We start from the raw sequence: 21054 nt of genomic DNA on the forward strand, positions 1-21054 counted from the left end.
ACGAAGTCAAAAGTCTCCAATAGTCCTGGGGAAAAAAATCATGAGGACACTATTGAGCGAGCACCAAGCAGTACTTCCATCAAATCAACAAAATCAAGAATGTCAAATGTCTCAGCAGTGTCAAAGAAATCCAAAGCTTCTGAGGTTCCTGCTGAGGATGGAGCTAACAATGAAAAAAACACTGAAGAAGACGCTGAGGCGAGAGCAATGAGCTCAATGTCTGTCAAATCAATGAAGTCAAATGTAACATCAATATCTACAAAGTCAAAAGCTTCTCATGGTCCTCAGAATGTAAACAGTGAAGAAGATGGTGGGAATGAAGTTGAAAAGAGAGGGCAAAGTGCCATGTCAAATACATCATTAAAGTCTACAGGAACTTTGAGTCTTTCAAAATCCTCTGACATTTCAGCTGAGGAAAATGAGGCCGATCGTGAGGAAACTGTAGAGAGAACACCAAGTGCCATATCAGATCTATCTTTGAGATCAAGGAAATCAAAAGTTTCTGAGCAGACAACTGAAACACACGGAGAGGAAGATCAAACAGAGAGGACTTCAAGTGTTTTGTCAGTGAAGTCGAGCGTCTCTGCAAGAAGCATGAAGTCCAACGTATCTGGACTTAACCCTACTAAGAGGACTGGATGTGATGAAGAGACTGATGCAAAAGCAAGTAGTGCAATGTCAACTAAATCAGGAAAATCAAATAATTCAATGAAATCAAAGAAATTAACATCTCCTGAAATTCCTTGTCCAGACATTCCTAATGAAGAAAATGCTGAAGATAAATCTGTGAGACCCCCAAGTACCATGTCTGCAAAGTCTGCGAAATCAAAGAAATCAAAAATTTCTGATTGTCCTGCTGATGGAAATACTCATGAAAAAGAGGGGAGAACACATAGTCCTGTGTCAACAAAATCCAATCGATCTGAAATGTTTATGTCTGAAGTCCCAGATGTAACAATTGAGGAAAGTGAAGACCGAGCACCTACAGAATCACCAAAGTCTACAGTTTCAGTACATTCAAAAAAGTCAACAATGTCTGAGGTAAAAGAAAAGAAAAGTGAGGGGCGACCAAAAAGTTCTTTATCAGTCAAGTCAAATTTGTCTAAGAGATCTCAGAAATCCAAAGTAACTGGTATTTCAACAGCTGTTGATGTTACCACTGAGGAGAAGACCAGTGTTTCTCCAATAAATACAGGGGTTGTGAATCCTGAAGACAAAAGTAAACCCACGTCTGATTTGCATGAAGAGAAACATGAACATACAGTTGACAAGAGCAGTTGTCACTCTAAGACAAGGAAGTCAAGTAAGCAAGACACAAGGAATACAACTGCAAAGGTCCTTCCCAAACCAAAGTCGGCTGCAAATCCTGCTGTGTCAGAAACCTGTCAAACTGCACAGCCACAAGAAGGAAATAAACATCATGTGATTTGTCACACAGGTTCCAGTGAAAGTGATTTGTCACAAACTCTGTCCAGTTCAGATATTGTCAAAGACATCTGCGAGACTCCGGCCACTGGAGAGCCCAATGTGTCTAAGAAGATAACAAATGGTCCATTAGAAGCTGCAGACATAGGCAGTGTCACTGATAACAAAAGTGAGAAAAGCAGCAAATGCAGACACAAGAGCACAAATGCTGATGACTTTGAGCTGGTCCCATCTAACCTGCCAAATGCATCCTCTACTGAGGTTGTGCATGAGTGGCTGAAAACAATAATAACAGACCGTGATATGTATGACATGGAGGAATTTAAAGACAACTGTGATGAACAAAAAACTGGTCACACAACAGAGGAATCTAATAGAATGGAGGATAATGAAAACAATGAGGACGCTGCAGCTGAGGATACAGAAAACACAAATGAAGGAGTTGCAATGAACAGTGTTCCTAATAAGGACTGCCAAACTAGCACAGAGACACTAAAAGCAGATGATACCTGTACTCAGAGAGATGATGTTTCAAAAGTATTTAACTCCTCTATACAGGTAATGAAAGTACTTTTAAATCCAAAGCTTGACAGATGCAACAGTTTACCAGAAATTTCTCCAGTGTATGGACGTAAATTAAGTACTTCAGCCAGAGGTCTTCTTGATTGCCTTGTGAAGCTGCAGTTAATAGACCATTATCCTAAAAATGCAAATGAAAAGGATCAAAGATACCAAGAGCTAATGAATATTCTTCAGTCTCTTTGGCTTTGCGATCCTCCAGAAAATGAACTAGTATTTAAGAAGGATGATCACCATTCTGTGGATGATGAATTCAATCATGCCTCATCCTCTGGTGTTGATGTCAACAGTGGCTCCACAGGCTCGGGGAAGAGTAGTGACGGAGCAAATGGTGACGCAGCTCAACCGCATAACAGCACGGATATGTTAAAGAAAGCACAAGAAGACGATGAAGGTGAAGCAGAGGCAGATTGTCAATGGACATGTGAGAGACAAGAAGAAGGAATGTATGAGGAAAAACAAAAGGAAGATGATCAAGCAACAGATGACACTATTAGAAGCAATGAGAATCTGCTAGAATTACCTGAAACACCACCCTCCTCAAACAAGTGTTCAGGAAATGACAGCAATGACCAAAAACTTCCAGAGAAAGTTGACACAGAATGTCAAGAGGACACCAGCTCTGAGAGTCCTTCCCTTGTTCAAAGAGCAAAATTAGACAAAAGGATTTCTCAGGATCCTGATCCTGTTTGGGTCTTAACCTTATTAACCAGAATAGAAAAGCAGTTCATGACACATTATATCAACGCAATGAAAGAGTTCAAAGTCCGATGGAACTTGGATGATAATGAGCAACTTGACATGATGATAAGTGAACTTGAAACTGAGGTCCACAAAAGAATCCAAAGAAGTCTAGACAGAGAACTGAGGAAAATTCAAGGTCGAGCAGGCCTTCCAAGACCTCCTAAAGAATCCATGTCCCGTGCTTCAACAACACAAACGGGAGAGAGAAGACGGAGGCTCAAGATTATGCTCAAACAATCATTTGATCCTCAAGAAGAAAAAAGTGATGATTCAGCAACAGGCACAACTTACAGTGACCAGCGCAGTGAAAATGACGATGAAAACTGTCCTTGTGAAACGTGCAGTGAGAAAGAAATTACATCTAGGCTACCACTCCCTGCAGAAGTTATGAAGACTGCACCTATTATCATGGACTTTGATCTAAAAAGGTTTCTGTTGAAGAAGAACAGTGACCCTAACAATACACAGGCAATCAACTGTACTAGCTCTGAAAGTGATACTAAAAGAAAAGCAGCAGAAACACTTGTAGAAAAAGTTCTTGTAAATGCTGTAAAAGAAGTAGAAGAGGATGAAGAAAGCCTTAACACTGAAGATGACTTTTGCATACAGACAGTTGCAGCAGATGAAAAGAAAGCAGTGTGTCAAGATGCAGGCCAAGATGATATGTCTGAAACCAATGACACAGAAGTAGATACCATTAAAAAATTGTCTGAACAGAATATTGCTGAAGAAACAGCAAAAGCATCTCCTGTTGATAATGAAGAAATAAGCACAACAGACGATGAAAGAGTGGAAAGTGATGCAGACACAGAAGAAAAGTCAGAAGAAGCTGAAGCATCCATGACTGAAAATGAAACATCAGTCGAAGATACAAAGTATTCAGTCACAGTTGAGGATGAAAATGCAGAAGAGACTGATGAGGTCTCGTCAAATGAACACCAATCTGACAAAGAGGAGGGCGTGAAGGTGGGGGCAGTTGAAAAAAGAGAAGAAATTGCTGCCATCAGTAATGATGATTCTGCAGAGAGTATGGAAGCCATTTCAAATAAAGATGAAAATGAATTTACAGAAGAGGAAGCAACAACTACACATGGATTTGGCAAAGACGGGGCAAAAAGGTCATGGTTGGTGATAAAAAAAAGATTGCTACCAACAATGCAGATAATTCTGCAGAGGGGAATGAAGACAGAGCAGCTGATGAAGGCAGGTGAGAACAATGCCACAGCTGAGGAATTCTCAAAGCAACCAGTAGAAGAGGCAGAAACTGAAGATGAGCTCGTCGTTGAAAAGGAGATTGTTGTGACAAGTGAGGATGAGGTGAAGGAAGAGGCTGCTGAAGCCACCACTGCTGAAGATGAGATTGCAGAAGCAGAAGAGGCTGATGTGGCAGCCAGAACTGAAGATGAATCAGACAAGGACGAGGCTGTGGAAGCAGAGATGGTCGAAAGTGAAGAAGATATTCCTGCCACCACTGCAGATAGTTCTGTAGCTGAGAGCGATGGCACAGCCTCACCCGATGAATCATCAAGGGAACTAACTGAGTCAGCAACAACTGAGGATGAGATTTCTGAAGAAAAAAAGATAGCCGTCACAAGTGAGGATGAATCAAACGACGTGGCTGCTGAAGCCTCCACAGCTGAAGATGACAATGCAGCAGAAAATGACATGACTGAACATGAATCTGAGCATGAATCTGACAAAGATGAGGCTGTGGAAGCAGAGGCAGTTGATTCCTCCACAGCAGATGAGTCTGCAGAGGAGAATGAGGACACAGCCACAGCTGATGAATCATCAAAGGAAACAGTTGAAAAGGCAGAAAGTGAAGATGAGATTGCTGAAGAAAAAGCAGCTCCAAGTGAAGATGAATCGAAAGAAGCTGCTGAAGCTGCCATGGCTGGAGATGAAAATGTGGAAGACACAACTGAACATGAATCTGGATGTGAATCTGACAGAGAGGAGGCTGTGGGAGCAGGCACAATTGAAGATGAGGAAGAGACTGCTGCCACCAGTGGTGATGACTCAGAAGACTGTTTAGATGCCACCATGAATGAAGATGAAACTACAGAGTATAATGATGCCACAGGTGAAGAATTATCAAAGGAATCAGCTGAAGAAACAACAGCTGAAGATGAGCTTGTTGAACAAAAGGAGACAGTTGATGATGCAGAGGAGATTGCTGCCATCAGTGAAGATAAACTTAAGGAAGAGGCTGTGGATGACAATGCAGAAGAGACCACTGTGGTAGCCACAAGTGAACATGAATCTGACAACGATGAAGCTGTGGAAGAAGAGACAGGCAATGATGAAGAAACGCTTGCTTCCACAAGTGCAGATGAGTCTGCAGATGTGAACAATGACACAGCTGACGAATCATCTAAGGAAGAATCCAATGAAGCAGCAACTGAAAATGAGATGGTTGTAGAAAAAGACACAAGTGAAGATGAACCAAATGGAGAGAGTGATGAAGATGAAGAAACTGCAGCAGAAGAAACTGCTGTTGAAGCCACAGCTGAAGATGAATCTGACAAAGAAGACGAAGAAGAGAATCCTGTCACCAGTGACATTTCAGCAGAAGATGCCACTACAAATAAAGATGAGACTGCAGAGGAGAATGATACCACAGCTGATGAACTGTCAACAGAACCAGCGGGAGCAGCAAAATCTGAAGATGAAACTGCTACAGAAAAAGAGACGGATGATCTAAGTGAGGATGACACCAGGGAGGAGACAGCTGAAGGAGTCACAACCACAGAAAAAGACAATTCAGATGACGAGGAAATCAGTACAGCTGATAATGAATCAGATGAAGAGGATATGGAAGAAGCCACAGAAGGAGAGGAACTTGTGAAAAAGGATGATGATCTAGAAGCTGATCCTGAATCTGCAAGAGAAGAAAGCTCCAAAGCTGTGACTGAAAATGAATCAGAGGAAGAGAGCAATGAATCAGCCACAAATGAAAGTGAATCGGTAAAAAATGCAACAACAGACGCTAAAGAAACTGCAGAGGAGGATTCTTCAATGGTTACAAACAGTAATGAATCACAAACGAAGCATGAGAGAGAGACTGTAGATGAAAGTGTGGGAGATGAAGGGACTGCCGATGAAAATGAGATATCAAGTGAGACGGAACATGTTGAAATGCTTCAAGAGACAGAATCACATGAAAAAAATGCAGAGAGCAGCGCCACTGAAGATTTTGTGAGAGAAGAAGAAAAAGATGAGGGAGAAGATAATACACTTCATAATGAGGAACTAGGAGATGGTGAAACAACTGGAGAAGAATCGGAAGAGGCTGAAAATAAAAGTACTGGGGAGTCGAGAGCCACAGATGAAGACTACAGAGAGGCTGCAACAGCAGGAGATGGGATTAAAGAACCGGAAACAGGAGAAGAGCCTGAAATGACAGGGAATGAGACTAGTGAAAATGACAGAGGAGGAGAGTCTGGAGAAGAAGGTGTATCTGCAGGAGAGGAGATTGCAGAAGCCCAGACAGGAAGGGAAGAGTCCACAGATAATATGGAAGATGAATCCGCAGAGAATAACAGTCAGCAGCTTACAGAAGGAGAAGATGGAGAGGTTGATGCCAGTGAATCTGAGATAAACAACGACAAAGCATGCGAAGAAAGTGACATGACTGAAGATGGTTTAGCTGAGACACACGATGAAACAGAGGGCCCTGATGATGTGGTGGAGCTGAAGCCAGACAACGATGAGGATGTGGAGGAAACATCAGCAAACAAGGAAGAAAAGAGAGAAAATGAACCAGTGGAAGATGCAGCTGATGGCAATGATGAGCAGACAGGAACAAATGCAACACACTGTGAACGTATTAACATCCCAAATGGAAGTGATGAGATTGATGCCGACAATGTTGAAGAAAAAGAGGAGAAAGAAACTGAAGACTGGAGTGGAAATCAGGGGGATTCAGCTGATGGCGAGGACGAGGCAGAGGAAGATTCAGATGAACCAGAGGAGGAAAACGAGGAGGGAGATTTTGTACCGACCAAGCCAGATAATCAAGAGGCAGCTAAAGAAGCAACTGTGGAAACATTGGTAATCCCACTTGGTACATTAAGGAAAGTAAATGCAGAGTCTGACGATGGCGCCTACGCTGACGTAGAAGATTCTGAGACTGAGATGAGCGGCCACAAAGAACTTGGAAGCCTTGAGTCAAAGAGTTAGAAAAAGATTAAAAAAGATTAACTGTGACTCTGCAAAGGCTGTGGATGATTGACAGAGTGAGATGCAGGAGTAAGACGAGGAATCTACAGTAGAAAATAACAAGGTGACAACTAATAGTATTGGTGCTACAAGTGTTAAACACTCTGAAGTCATTCTTGACATTTTAAGTCATAAACTTGGGACTTCCAGAGGAGATCTAACAAGAACTGTGAAATGGAAAAAGCAAAAAGGTTGACCTAGATTATTCTCTTTTGGTAAACGCACTAAAGAAACACAAGCACTTTGTTCTAGCAATTCTAATGCTAGAAACACACGCACAGCATATCACACATACAGTTGTATGAAAAGGGAATCTTAAAACTTGAATGTATTTACTGTATGTAGGAGGGTAACTTGATAGAATCTGACTGTTACATTAATGACTTGAAAATGTCAAACATGCACATGTACAGTAGTTTTTCTTCAAATTACTTCAGTAATTGATATTGATACCATTTTTGCTGCTGAATCTGATATATCTCTATATGTATTGTATCTAATCAAAACATATTCTTTGAAGACTTTTGGTTCCAAAGTAAAATTTTAAAATACTACAAAAATATGTTCTTTTCTAGTTGATATTGTGTTTTTCTGGAAAGCCAGAAAATGCTGATTATATTCATTTTGAATGTTTAATTTGCTATTGTGCAGACACACTACTGTTGACTGTATGATGATTTACATTAGTGTGAGCATCCTCGTGAGTCTCTCAGGTATCGGCGTTATAGCTTTAATTGATTTCTATATCAGACGAACACGAACATCTCTGGAAAGTAGCAAAAGTCGCGGCAGGGTTTTATGTATCATGTCAGACTCTCCTATTGTTCTGTATATTAGACCACTGAACAGTGTTTATCAATAAGAAAACACAGAATTGTCTGTGGTACAGAGGTTATTACCTCTGCTGAATGTACTGTACTTATTGTCTCTGAAAATAAATGCACTTAAAGTCATTTTGTCATTCTTTTGCAAGCCATACAATTCAAAACACAAATCAAGAAAAAGCAAAATGTTTCTGCCTCTTCTAATTAAAAAAAAGTGTCACTACGCACGTAACTTTGTAAAAAAATATGTGTCATTATGTCTTCATACACAGAGTCATTGAGCACATCTTTACTTACTGCTGATCTACGGTGTTATCCAGAGAGACGTCTACAGGAAAATCAGTGTAGAGATAATTGAAAGTATAATAGACATCCCATTCACAAGTATAGTGAATCTCTACGGAAATATATGGTGAATGAGTGCACGAGTCTGTCTATTGAGACTTCATTCACTCTCCTTCTACTGTGAGCGCCCATTAGACGGAGCTGATGGATGTGCCCCTCTCAGTTTCCATTTGCAGTCTCTTGTGGTCATGTGACATACATAATTGGTGTCACTCTGATTGACTGCATAACACCACAGTGAGGGGAAGGCCGCTCTGCTCAAGCATGCTCATTGAGTCAAGTGTAGGGCATGCAGCCTCTGAAGTCCCTTTTACTGCATCTGCTGCCTGCATGCAACCGCTGCTGTCAAGCACTTTTGCTTATTTCCTGTCACAACAGTGTTGAAGAGGGGAAAAAATCAATAAGGTTGTATTTAGCTTAGCTTGGCACAAACACTGAAAGGGAAACAGTTACTGTCTACCAAAATGAAGCCCCACAAAACCTCAGAATGTCCTTTTTTAAATAATTGATCCTGCGAGCAAGCAAGAAGTTAACATAAATCACCTGGTCAGGAAGGAGTGGAGCAAAGAAAGAGAATTTTTAGCCAGCTCTTCCTGTCAACAAAGTTTTTAATTTATGTTTAGCAGATTTTTTACAGGCCAGTTAACTGTATAATTGAATTTACCTTTCTCATCAACTTATCCCAAGGAGCAGCAGGCAGCTGCAAATGGCTGATTTAGCGACTAGCTGCTGACGAGGAAAGTCGAATATCTGAGAGCTATAAAATCAAGATTTTTATCTCAGGAGTGGGTGGAAAGTGCAGAGCTTAAACAAATTTACCAAATTCACAACATGACGGGGCTTTCTGCAAAAAAACAAAAACAAATAAAGCTTTAGGAACCCTAAAACCCTATTTGATGACTTATTCAGAGGTGGATCAGCAGTTTGCCAACGACAAGGACAAAGTTGTGAGTTGTTCTGCCCAAATAGATGCAACAAAACCAACTGGAAAGCAAAAGAGATGTCAATTACAGCTTGTTTTCACTCAACAAAATTCTGTTTCTCTTCATGTTTTGTTGGTGAAATAGTAAGACAGTAAACAGGATCATGTAAACAGATATTTCAGCAGATAGAAGATGGTGGCTGACCACATTCATGTGAAAATAGGTCTGCTATTAGGAGGAAATGTTCCTCAAGCAGAGAATATCCAATACCAAGACTCACTGAAATCAAAATCTGTTTTAAATCCATAGTGAAAAACCACATCAAATTCTAAATGAAGTACACTGATACTACTCCTCTACTAATAATGCTGCACTAATGTTTGATTTAGTGAGGTGAATTCAATCCTCAAATCTTCTGGAAAAGCAAAGAGTTTTTGAGGAAGCACCTGCTCGCTGGCACAGAGCTATTTCCACAGCAAACACTGGAAGAGTGAGGAACGTCATCCGGAGCACAATAATAAGGGGCTTTCCCGCAGCCATGTTTACCTCAGAGCAACTTGCCTCTGGAACAGCTGCATAGACTTGCTCCTAACTATTTCACTGCAGACCCAAATGCAGATGTGTGTTTTAAACAAAGAGACTGACAGGTACTCATTTAACTGGGGAAAGTGCCATTTTTGGAGCTTAGATGATAAAAAATAAGGGTTCATTTTACTCTTCATGAGTGTTAAGAAACACAAAAACATAAAAGAATAAATAAATATGCAGAATTTAGCGATTTTACTGAGTATGAATGCTGCTGTCTTACTGTACACGCACTAAAATGCCTTTAAAAATGCAGAAAATGCTACAAACAGAGCTACAATACAGTTTCAGCAGTTTTGGTGACTTCTGTCTAATGGAGGAAAAACAGCCAGGAAAGTGAAGCTCTCTCAAAACTCATGGACATCCCAGAGGAACAGCAGACGTGGCTGTTGAATGCATGTGGAAGTTTAATTGTTCCTTGTTTATTGACAATCACTTTGTCTTTTTAAGGCAAATGCAGAAGCGAGACCTTCTCTCACTCCATGTGTGACAGAGGACAGAAATGGTTCCCACACAGACAGGAAGTCAAAGAGGGGCCTCTTGTGAAGTAGAGGGGGATCAAAATTGAGGAAAGTGCTTGCTTGTGTGTTGATACGTGTGTGTGTGTGTGTGTGTGTGTGTGTGTGTGTGTGTGTGTGTGTGTGTGTGTGTGTGAGCGCCTGCTTTGATAAAAACAAATACACTGACTGAGCACATATTGTGCAGCTTCTAGTAAATATTCAATTCATAATCTGTATTTTTGCAAATATGATGAATGAGGGTCAAGTTCTAAATCTAAAACATCCACACAGGCACATGCACAGACATTTTCGGTCACATGCAGTCCACACTCACATTGAGGTGAGAGCGCTCATTGGCAGCATGTATGCTTTTGGCACAGAGGTGGCCAGGACTGCGTTAGTTAAGGAGACCCACGCTCCCTGTCTTTCCCACCGTTGTTCAGGTTATCCTGTGGGTCCACTTATGACCCTTTTGCAGGCAGGATGCAATGTCTGGGGACCCCAACAGAGCTGTACACAAGCATCCGCCAAGCCCTGGGAAGAAAACAAGGGCTGATGGAAAACCAGAAGACGGGAGTATAAAGAGAAACAGCAGTTAGTAACCAGGACGCACTCAATAACACTCACCATGCACCTGCAGCCTGTGTGTATGTGTGTGTGTGTGTGTGTGTGTGTGTGTGTGTGTGTGTGTGTGTGTGTAGTGAAGTGAAGTGAGGTTGTTCCTTCAGAGAACTACAGCACAGCACAGTCCCCACACACAGCACAGGTGGTCCAAACAAAAACCTGTGAAGTGTTGCCCAGAGAGTAATATCCCCACGTTGCGTGTTGTATAAAGCCCCCCATAGGAAACAAACACTTCCGGTGCTGTAAGATTTATTGTTCCCTGCACTTATAGGTTACACCATACTCTGAATGATACCTTCCTTACAAGGTTCTTTGATTCATTCTTAATAACATTTGATAGCAATTTAGCATGTAAACCAGAAACAAAAGGGTCATAATTACTGCTAGATAACTCAAGGACACATTGTTTTGTGTTTATTGTTTCCATCACTGAAGAAGAGGGGTGAATTCCCTCTTCAGTGCATTGTGTGGTGAGAATAGGAAAGACCTGGTTAGCTGTGCTGTATGGTGTGAAAAACCAAAGCATTGTTACACTTTGATAGATTGACCGCACATCACCTCGCAATTTTGTTCCCCCCCCAATGTGACAGACTTTGCATCTGCATTCACATCCGCACACTGGGCTCTGCACCAGATACAGATATACAGGCGTTACACAATGAAAATCCCCAAAGTTCGACACTCCGTACAGGAGGCCAAGATGAGGGGTTATCTGTTAAGGTGAAAAACGTTGTTTTTTTCATGTACTGGTCAATTTTGAGATTTTGGCCAATTTTGCTTCCATAACTTCCTTTAGACTAGTGTAAAGTAAAGTGTTACTAGTGTAAGGTAGTGTATAAATGTCCAAAATACACAATTAAGTGTTTATTTTACTGCACTTTGTCTATTTGTGTCAATAGATGTCTCCTGAATTCATATCTTTCAATGCTGATTTCTCAAAATGAAGTTTTCCTCACACTCTGAGCAAGCATTCTCCACTTCAGTAGCTTTTACATACACCAAACTTTCCATTTTTACTTTTTATCTGTATTCCGAAGGTTTTTACAAAGATGTTTATTCATATATTTAAAAAGAAAAGACACCCAAAATTCCCTCACTAAAAACCTCTGGCTCTGTTAACAAAATGAAATGAGGCTTTTTCAGTGTCCACATTTCTTTGAGAAATGTGTGCAGATTGGCACATATTTAATTAGATAATACTTCATTTGTTGAAACAATTGTTGTAAAACAGAAAAATAATTGTCTTAACGTAGGTTTTTTTTAACTAGGGAGGTTTACTGGTGATCTGATATAATGATATAATGATATAATGGTGATATACATGTATATTTTACCTATTCACCTGTACGCCCTCTAGTGTCCACATTGAGGAACAGCAATGAGCGGACAACCTACACCACAGTAAACCTGGAGCCTGGAGGCACAAATACATGTTACAGTTTCATCTAAACCCAAACAGTGTGTGTAATATACAGTTCTATTTAAGGTAAAAGAAAGGTTGCAAGGAGAGAAGGATAAAGAGGTCTAGGAACTTCCATCTGAAAAGATTGATGTTAAAATAAAAAGTTTGAAAAAGTAGAACAAAATGGGGACAAACATACTTTGCAGATTTGGCAGCATTATATGAATAGCCTGCTCGTTACTTCTTGACATATGAAGCCGCTCGGGAACAAATAAAGTATTCTGAATCTGAATCTGAAGACGATTAAAAGATTGTGCTAACTTTTTAATTTCTTAAACTGTCTCAGTTGCCTGTCTGAGGTCAAAGGTTAAATTTGACCTTTGACCCCGGACAGGCAACTGAGAGACGCATGTCTACTCTTCCCATGAGCCATCTCTGAGCAGATACTGCATCACTATTTCTCAGAGCGTTTGTAGCCTGGTTCAGCAGTCCACCTTGTGGCGAGAGTGTGCACTGCTCAACAGGGTTCGTGTAAATGTGCATCAGAGTTTGCTAAATTGCAAAGGTTTGTAGAGATAAACAACGCAGTGGCTTAAACCACCAGAGGAACTGAGATATATGTCATGGTAACCGTAGTCTCTCTTACACTCAACACTGACCCACAGCTATAATTAACTCTGGTCACACACACGGCACAGTATAACCATATTTCCACTGAATCACATGCAAGCCCATTGGCAATTGAATAAAAAGTTAACAGTTACAATTTAATGACTGTCCTCTAACACATGTTGAAATTGTCTATATTAATTGATAAACAGCGTCTTTGTAATTTGACCAATAAATCTGATACTAGCTGTGATTAGATTGAAAACTAAATCTTGTAAAAAAAATTGTAAATTGAAGTATTGAACAAGTTAAAGGTTCAATTGAAATTAAACTGACTGAAGCTCTATCTGGAGTTGAGGTGATCTTTGTACTATCCTGTTAGATGATTTGCTAGAGAGGCAAGGGAGGGAAGTACTGGTCAAAAATAAGTGGACAAACTGCAACCAATTACAGTAAACTCAACGTAGTCCCCCGGGGGTGGCTTGGTTTTCACTCCGAGAGAGAGTGGAAAAAAAGACAGGGGAGAGAGAGAGAGAAACAAAATGAGCGAGTGAGAGTGACACACTGACAAGCAGTTGGTTTTCAATAAGGAAACTGAGGGCATTTTGCATCTGAAGCTCTTCTGAAGACACAAGCCGGGGACAAGTTCAAGGTATTTATCTGCTGCATGTTGTATCTCACACTACAGACGGCTAAAAGAAGTGCAGGTGCTGTAATATTATGCTGGTAAAATGAACAATGACACCAAAAAGAATAAAATTTAGAATTAAAAAGAATGACTTTGAAAGAATGTTATAATGTTTAAAGTCACACAGTTCATGATAATCATAACAGAACACTTACAACAGTCATTTGAAGACAAAAGCATGTGCTAATATGAAGTTAAATACTCGAGCAGTTACAAACATGACATTATAAATGGAAACAAAATTAGATGTGTGACCAAACCTCTGACACTTTGGTTGAGGACATTGCTACGTACATTACAAGTGTTGCCAACCAACTGTTAGAATTGTTCTTACGTCTTCAAACTATCTTTGGTTCACGTGATGTTCACCGTAACAATCTATTTCTTTCATCATCTATCTACTGTAAAAGTTTTGACATGCATCTTCAGAAGACTGCACACCATAAATGAAAAACAACGAGCTTTCACATCGACACGAACGGAGAAAGTTCACTGTAAATACCTCCATGCTAGTTATTTTCAGCACTTCATTTTTCTGTTTTCAACTCATGACATGATAACACGCATGTGTCTTAAACCGTCCTTGCAAATTCTACCATATAAAGATGAAGTGACATTTTCCGCTTATGACAAGCAATTTGTATTACGGGCACTTGTAACCGAGACATAAAACTGTCCGCTGATGATTTGGGACCTTTTAACGAAGTTTAATTCATTTTTCAGCGCCGGGCATGAACTCACAGACTCACAGGCCCTGCAGTGGGAGGGGGGGAGACTGAAAGCAGCTTCAGTAAAGCTCATCTGCTTCATCAGGTAAGAGCAAAGAAAGGAACATTTTGTAACCATCTGAGGCTCTTAGCAGGAACTTAACATGTGTGGTGTACTGATAAAATAAAAGGCATTGTACTGTTATACTAAGTAAATCCTGTTAGCAGTATAACTGAAGAAGATTTCTATCACACATTTAGGATGGGCTGTGCTTGTAGTGCCCAGAAACATGATGACAATTTCTACAAAGGGAAACACAACGCTCTGGCCTCCCACTCGTCAAATCACATAGTAAGTAAACCACTTTACTTATTTTAACTGAGTACAAAGTGTAGTAATTCACTGTGAATTATAAAATTATTCTAGTTTAAATACATTCAATTATTTACCAGTGTTTCCCTGACTTACAGAAGATTTTGAATATTAAAAAATGTACTTTTTTCTCTGTTCTTAAGGACCGAAGTGGAAGCACCTATTTGGATAACGGTAATCACTGAACATGCCGCATATAACAAACTTTCCACTAAAGACAGGCCGGCTTTAATGCAGTCAACTGCAGAGAGACATTAGCGGCAGTGACAGGACGCTACACTTAGCGATCAAAATCTTGGTTGGATTTCCTCAGTTCTTTTGAGGACGAGATGAGATTATTCACAAAACAGCATCTTTTTCATGTCACAGACAGTGTGGGAACTACAAAAAAACAAACTTGTGACTCTGTGAAGAACAGCTATGGTAATCCCATACTTTGAACTGAGCTGTATGTTTGTGCAATCCTCTTCTACTATAATACATTTCATGTCTTGAGTAGCAGCCAAGACTAACAAAAAAAATGGCTGAAAGACTTTTGTAAAAATCTAAACTGACCACCAATCCATAAAATGAAATTATTACTGCAGTCTTTGGCGGATCACTCCTTTTTGTAATAACTGTCTACTCTGTTTTAGATGACATTGTCTTTGTGGCACAACATGACTTCAAACCCACCAACGACAGTGATCTTCCTTTCAAAAAGGGAGACAAACTCAGAGTTTTACAAGAGTGAGTAGCCTCCCCCTCGTCCCCGGCGTATACGCCATGCATCCAGCAAGTAGTCAAACAAATGTCTTAGCAGTTCTAACCTGAAGGAACACTTATGTTTGTCTGCTTGTAGAAACGGTGAATGGTGGGTGGCTAAATCGTTGGCGACTGGACAGGAGGGCTTCATACCGTGCAATTATGTAGCCAGGGCAGATACACTGGACATAGAAAAGTAAGAACTAAAATCATGTAAATTATCAAACAAATAACAGATACAATTCATTAAATAATGCTTTTATTTAGTTACATTAACTGTGTGTTGTGGTTCTCTTGTCTGCAGATGGTTTTTCAAGGACATAAGTAGGAGAGAGACTGAACGAATGCTTTTAGTCCCTGGAAATAAACCGGGTTCCTTTCTAGTCCGAGAGAGCGAGACCTGTAAAGGTGACAACCATCAGTGTCTTTCTGTCATCATGCCGCAAGTCACAATTTCAGTTGCAATGCATCTCATTCAGAAAATCGTGGAAATGTTTTTCTTTATTCTTAGGGTCCTACTCGCTGTCAGTCAGAGATCACGCACCAGAACAAGGAGATGTTGTAAAACACTACAAGATCCGCTGTCTGGACAAAGGTGGCTACTACATCTCCCCCTCCAACGCGTTCCCATCCCTGCAGGAACTGGTTAAATACTACAGCCGTAAGTAACAAACACATTTTTATAAATTCACAAAACTTTGTTAAAATTGCTTTTAAGTTTCATCATATCAATAGAAGTGGGTCTATGTACAATGTTTCCTAATCCATTTTTTGTTTTTTTTTTTTTATAAAAGATACATCATGCGTTGATTTGGATTCAGGTTCAGTTGACTGCTGTGACTTCTAAGATGTCTTTCACCGACTTTGAATTAACAGGGGAAGTTAGACCCCTGTGAGGCGTTGTGCATTTCCTGTATGAGAGTGATAGTCTTAGACGAGTGATAGTCTTTCCACTCCTATGACTAAACCACAAGATAAGACGGCCAAATCTCTAGAATGGCTGCCAACACGCAGCAACTTATGAGAAACGCTTAAACACGAGCATACAAAAACAAGCTTTCATGATTATTTAGGGAAACAAGGGCTCATCAGACATGCACCGTTTCAGGGGGCAGAAAGAATATTGTTACGTTCGCATGTTATCATGTCTGAGTGCAGGTACAGCAGACGGTTTGTGTCAGCGGCTCTATGCCCCTTGTAAGCCGAAGACACCCCAGCAGCCATGGGCGCAGGACGAATGGGAGATTCCCAGAGAGACCCTGAAAATGTTGAAGAAGCTGGGGGCCGGGCAGTTTGGAGAAGTGTGGATGGGTGAGAGAAAGCTAGCAGTCTGTCCTGTCATTGGAAACATTATCTAAACCAGGACAGTGGGGTACAGGCAGTTATGCACCCTGCTTTAATCCCCACTGCAGGTTACTATAAGAACACACAGAAGGTTGCAATTAAGACCTTAAAGGAGGGAACGATGGAGCCCGAGGCCTTCCTCCAAGAGGCCAACATGATGAAACAGCTGCAGCATGAACGACTGGTGCGCCTCCACGCTGTTGTCACTATGGAGCCCATTCTTATTGTCACCGAGTTCATGGTTAACGGTAAGACAAAGGGGAGGAGGGGAAATTTTTGATGATCAAAATCTCTCCAATGGGGGATGATGAATTGTGCTGCAAATAGGGCTGTATCTAACATATTTCCATCACTGATTAATCTGACAATTATTTTTTGGATTAATTCGGTCTAGAAAATAGAGAAAATATCCGTTACATTATTTGTGAGTCTGAAGAAACATCGTCAGATTGTTGTTTTGTCCAACCAGCGGTCCAAAATCCAACCATATTCAATTTTCAATTCTATAAAACAAGGAAAAGCAGCAACCAGAGAATGTTTTATATATTTTTGCTTGAAAAATTATTTGAACTATGAATTCATTATCAACATACAGATTCATTTTCTGTTAATTGGCCAGTTGATTAATTGACTCATCATGGCAGCAAAAAAGCAATTTGAAAATGTGGGCAAAACATTGTTTTGTTAAAAAAAATGTAAAACTACTCACTTAGAGAGAAACAACAGCGTATGTCAGCAAAACACACAGCGTGGCCACAAAAACACAGTCGCGCAACCACATTTATGATGTTTATGATGTTCAGTTTATAGACTCTCAGACAGCTGATTCAATTCTAAGGTAGTTTTTGTGTCCATAATATGGTGTTATTGTGTTGGATTATATTATGCAGTTTTTACAATAGACTCAAAAATGGCCTAAGAGCTCCATAAACTAAAGGCTTCATACAGTGTACAGTATAGCATTTATTGCAGGTTGTTTCACTGAATTGCATTGCATTGAGCCGCAGTTTTCATTAGTGACTATATCTGCTGAAGCCTTTGTCTTTCTGAGAAGCCAGTTTAATCATAGGAAGTTTCGATGCACCAACAATCTTTGAAACTGTTATCGCTAGATAATAATAATGACCGAGTTCCGTTTCACCTTTTCTCATTTGCAGGATGTCTTCTGGACTTTCTAAAAACAGACGAAGGGAAAAAGCTAAAGCTAAATAAGCTGATAGACATGTCGGCACAGGTGTGAAACATTTCATTCTAACCACACAATTTCAACAAAACAATCTCTGAGAGTGCTCAGAATCGTATCCTGCACGTAAGCCTTTTCTAAACCACAACTCTGTAATGTCATCAAAGATTTTTCTTTGAAAAATTTGTTTAATACATTAACTTGTTTTTTCCACTTTGCATGTGAGTGCTTTTGTAATTCTAGATATTTTTCAATGTTTTTTTTTTCACTGCTACTACTCTTGTTTATGACACATGACATTAGTATTCGGCTCACAGATTTTGGCATCCTCCGTCACAAACAAAAACAGTGGCCTTCTCACTGACCTCGAAGTCTATTTATACTCACTAGCTGTTCTACAGTAAGGCTCTGTTGTAGTGCGCGCCATGATGTGAATTCACGTGGAAACTGTCAGCAATAGCTGTGAGGTTTCTGTGGTGGGACTTTTGCTCGTCTGGCTTGAAAGCCTCACCCTACGTCAATTATTAACATCCGGACAGGAAATCGTGTCATTTTCCACCCACAGTGAGCTCCCCAGCACTCTTTTGCCCCTCCAAAAAAAGCATTTCACTTCCTGAAAGTTGGCACATCCTGTTAAACCCACTCTGCTGCCAATATCACACAACACAAGTATACACACATACTATACTTTAGCTCTACAAGTGCATACACTCAACTAAGTCTACTGTGCACAGTGGCCAGAGGAAACATACGCATACAATATGAGCGCAAAATCTCCATTTATTCAGTGGAATCAGTGTGCTAAAACAGATGTCTTTCATGGGACAAATTCATGAATTAGCAGCCTAATTTTCTGACTTTGCATTTGATCTGATAATTCCCTGAAAAAGCTGCTTCCAATATTCCTCTCTTCCTTCCTACATGGCAGATAGCAGAAGGCATGGCGTACATCGAGAGCAAGAACTACATCCACCGAGACTTGCGTGCAGCCAACATTCTCGTCAGTGACACCCTGCACTGCAAGATAGCAGACTTTGGCTTGGCCAGGATCATCGAGTCAGAATACACAGCCCAAGAAGGTGCAGCATGTGCAGCGTTTCCCCACATTGGACAATAAATGCTTCCAGGGTCATAGCCAGGATTTTAGACTTACTAAGGTCATGAGTTCAAGTGCCTAAAAATAACTCCCTAAATTAAAACTAGACACCAAAAAAAGGTCTCTACCTTTGTTTTTTATCATTCAGATTTTCCATACTGTATTTTGTTGAGTTGGCTGTTTCCGCTATTTTCCGCTTTCCAGGCACAGCAAGATCTAAATTACATTACATAACAATACTTTTATTTTGCAGCCCCTTTCAAAATATATTTAGTAATAGAAGTGCAACCCTCCCAAAGAAAAGTCTAAAAAGAGCTTTGTCACACACAAATTAACTTTTAAGACACAAGACAGCCTGGGGCAGCACATTGAAGTACTCTAATATTGCTTCTGTGGCTTCTCTCCAGATGTACATTATCCCAACTATTATTCTGACAACATGCTGTGGTTCTTCTGCAAGCATCATGCTATATTGTTGTGGCATAGTGGCTTGCAAGCATTTTTGAGAAATTCAATTGAGTAACCATTTTTAGATATAATGATGATGATGGGGATGTCTGTTTTTGGCTAATCCAATGAATACTTTAGAAATCTGACACATGGATGCAAAAATCCTGCAAATCCAATATTTGCCAGCAGGACAAATACAACCAGAGAGATTAAAGAGATTCCAAGCTTGGTATGAATGGTATGGGAAAATCTCAACTGTTATTCAAATCTAGCATCTCAGAGTATATGTTGTCATATCGTCCCACACTAAGAGGAACAAACACACATTCACATGCCCACTGAGCCTCCTGCATGTTGTCTGGAGTCACCATCCAGTAACATCATTTCCTTCTACTTCTTCTCATCCTGTTTCTGACAAATAGGTGCTAAATTTCCCATCAAATGGACGGCTCCAGAGGCCATCAACTTTGGCACCTTCACCATCAAATCAGATGTATGGTCTTTTGGGATCCTCCTCACAGAGATAGTCACCTATGGAAGAGTACCCTACCCAGGTATGAGGAGTAGAAAAATAAATTAATTTAAAAAAAAAAAAGGGAAAATTAAAAGTAAAAATTGTGTTTTAATGTATTGCTTAGAAACCAATGCAAATGTTGTATAAATGTTGTTACTTTGCAGCTGGGTACATTTCACAATGTAATGCCTACACATCCATTCAAGTTTCACACTGCCTGCATTTTCATTTTCCTAATCAGGGATGACCAACCCAGAGGTGATCACGAACCTGGACAGGTCGTATAGGATGCCACGTCCGGACGGCTGCCCCGATGAACTCTTTGACATTATGATGATGTGCTGGAGGCAGAGGCCTGAGGACCGGCCGACTTTTGATTTTCTGCAGAACACTCTCAATGACTTCTTTATCGCCACAGAGGGACAATATGAGATGCAGCCGTGATTGAAGAAAAAGAAACTGTTGATAACCTGAGGATGACCAAAAGTCCTGAAGAGAGATGTTAGACTTGAATGGACCAAACCAAACATCCTCTTTATGACTGATACAAGTGATTTTTTAAAACATTTCAAATGGGCCAATTTTTTTTTACGCCTACCTTCTGAGTGAATGTAAAAGCTATTTATGGCTTTTTCCTGTCTCTAGCAGCTTGTCAGTGTCTGAAAACAGGTTGGAAAGAAGATGTTCAGAACTTCAACACAGTTGAGTTTTATTATGCTGACGGTTCCCGTTCTTGAGGACAGCCATGGAGTTTGAGGAGAGATATTTTAGACTGATACATGAATGAGGAATATGGAAATACGAATACAATGCATGCATGTTGTAAAAAGGCCTTTGGAGGAAGTCGCCACAGGTAAAGTTACATATCAAACATCTGCATGGTACAGAAGTGAGCAGCCTGAGATTATGCATATGCACAATACTTTGCACTTTTTGTCTACTCTTTCTTTCTAAAGAGAATTTATACTTGTGTACGTGATTTTTCTAAATAAAAATATTAATGTTATATATATTTAGACATTTGGGTGATTCTTGTATTTCATTCCAGCTGCCTTGCAAATCTACACGTGCATTTAAAAAAAGTTTTAGTGGCTACAATCACTTTTTATACTTTATTATTTGAAATACTGATAGCACTATTTCTTGTAAAGGGTTAATCATCTCACTGAGGAAT

At 40.1% G+C, this 21054-nt stretch overlaps 1 protein-coding gene across 1 annotated transcript; it reads left to right on the forward strand.

Moving 5' to 3' along the window:
• The first annotated feature begins 13410 nt into the window (after positions 1–13410).
• blk (BLK proto-oncogene, Src family tyrosine kinase) lies at positions 13411–20896 on the forward strand. Its single transcript, XM_070849020.1, has 14 exons — positions 13411–13433; positions 14193–14282; positions 14438–14528; positions 14693–14723; positions 15185–15278; positions 15391–15489; positions 15598–15701; positions 15805–15954; positions 16452–16604; positions 16706–16885; positions 17795–17871; positions 18749–18899; positions 19789–19920; positions 20122–20896. Exons 3-14 carry the CDS (start codon positions 14439–14441, stop codon positions 20322–20324), a joined length of 1464 nt encoding a protein of 487 aa, XP_070705121.1. The 5' UTR covers positions 13411–13433; positions 14193–14282; position 14438; the 3' UTR covers positions 20325–20896.
• Positions 20897–21054: the final 158 nt, after the last annotated feature.

Source organism: Pempheris klunzingeri, chromosome 18 (assembly GCF_042242105.1).
Source record: "Pempheris klunzingeri isolate RE-2024b chromosome 18, fPemKlu1.hap1, whole genome shotgun sequence".
NCBI classification, from domain to species: Eukaryota; Metazoa; Chordata; class Actinopteri; order Acropomatiformes; family Pempheridae; genus Pempheris; species Pempheris klunzingeri.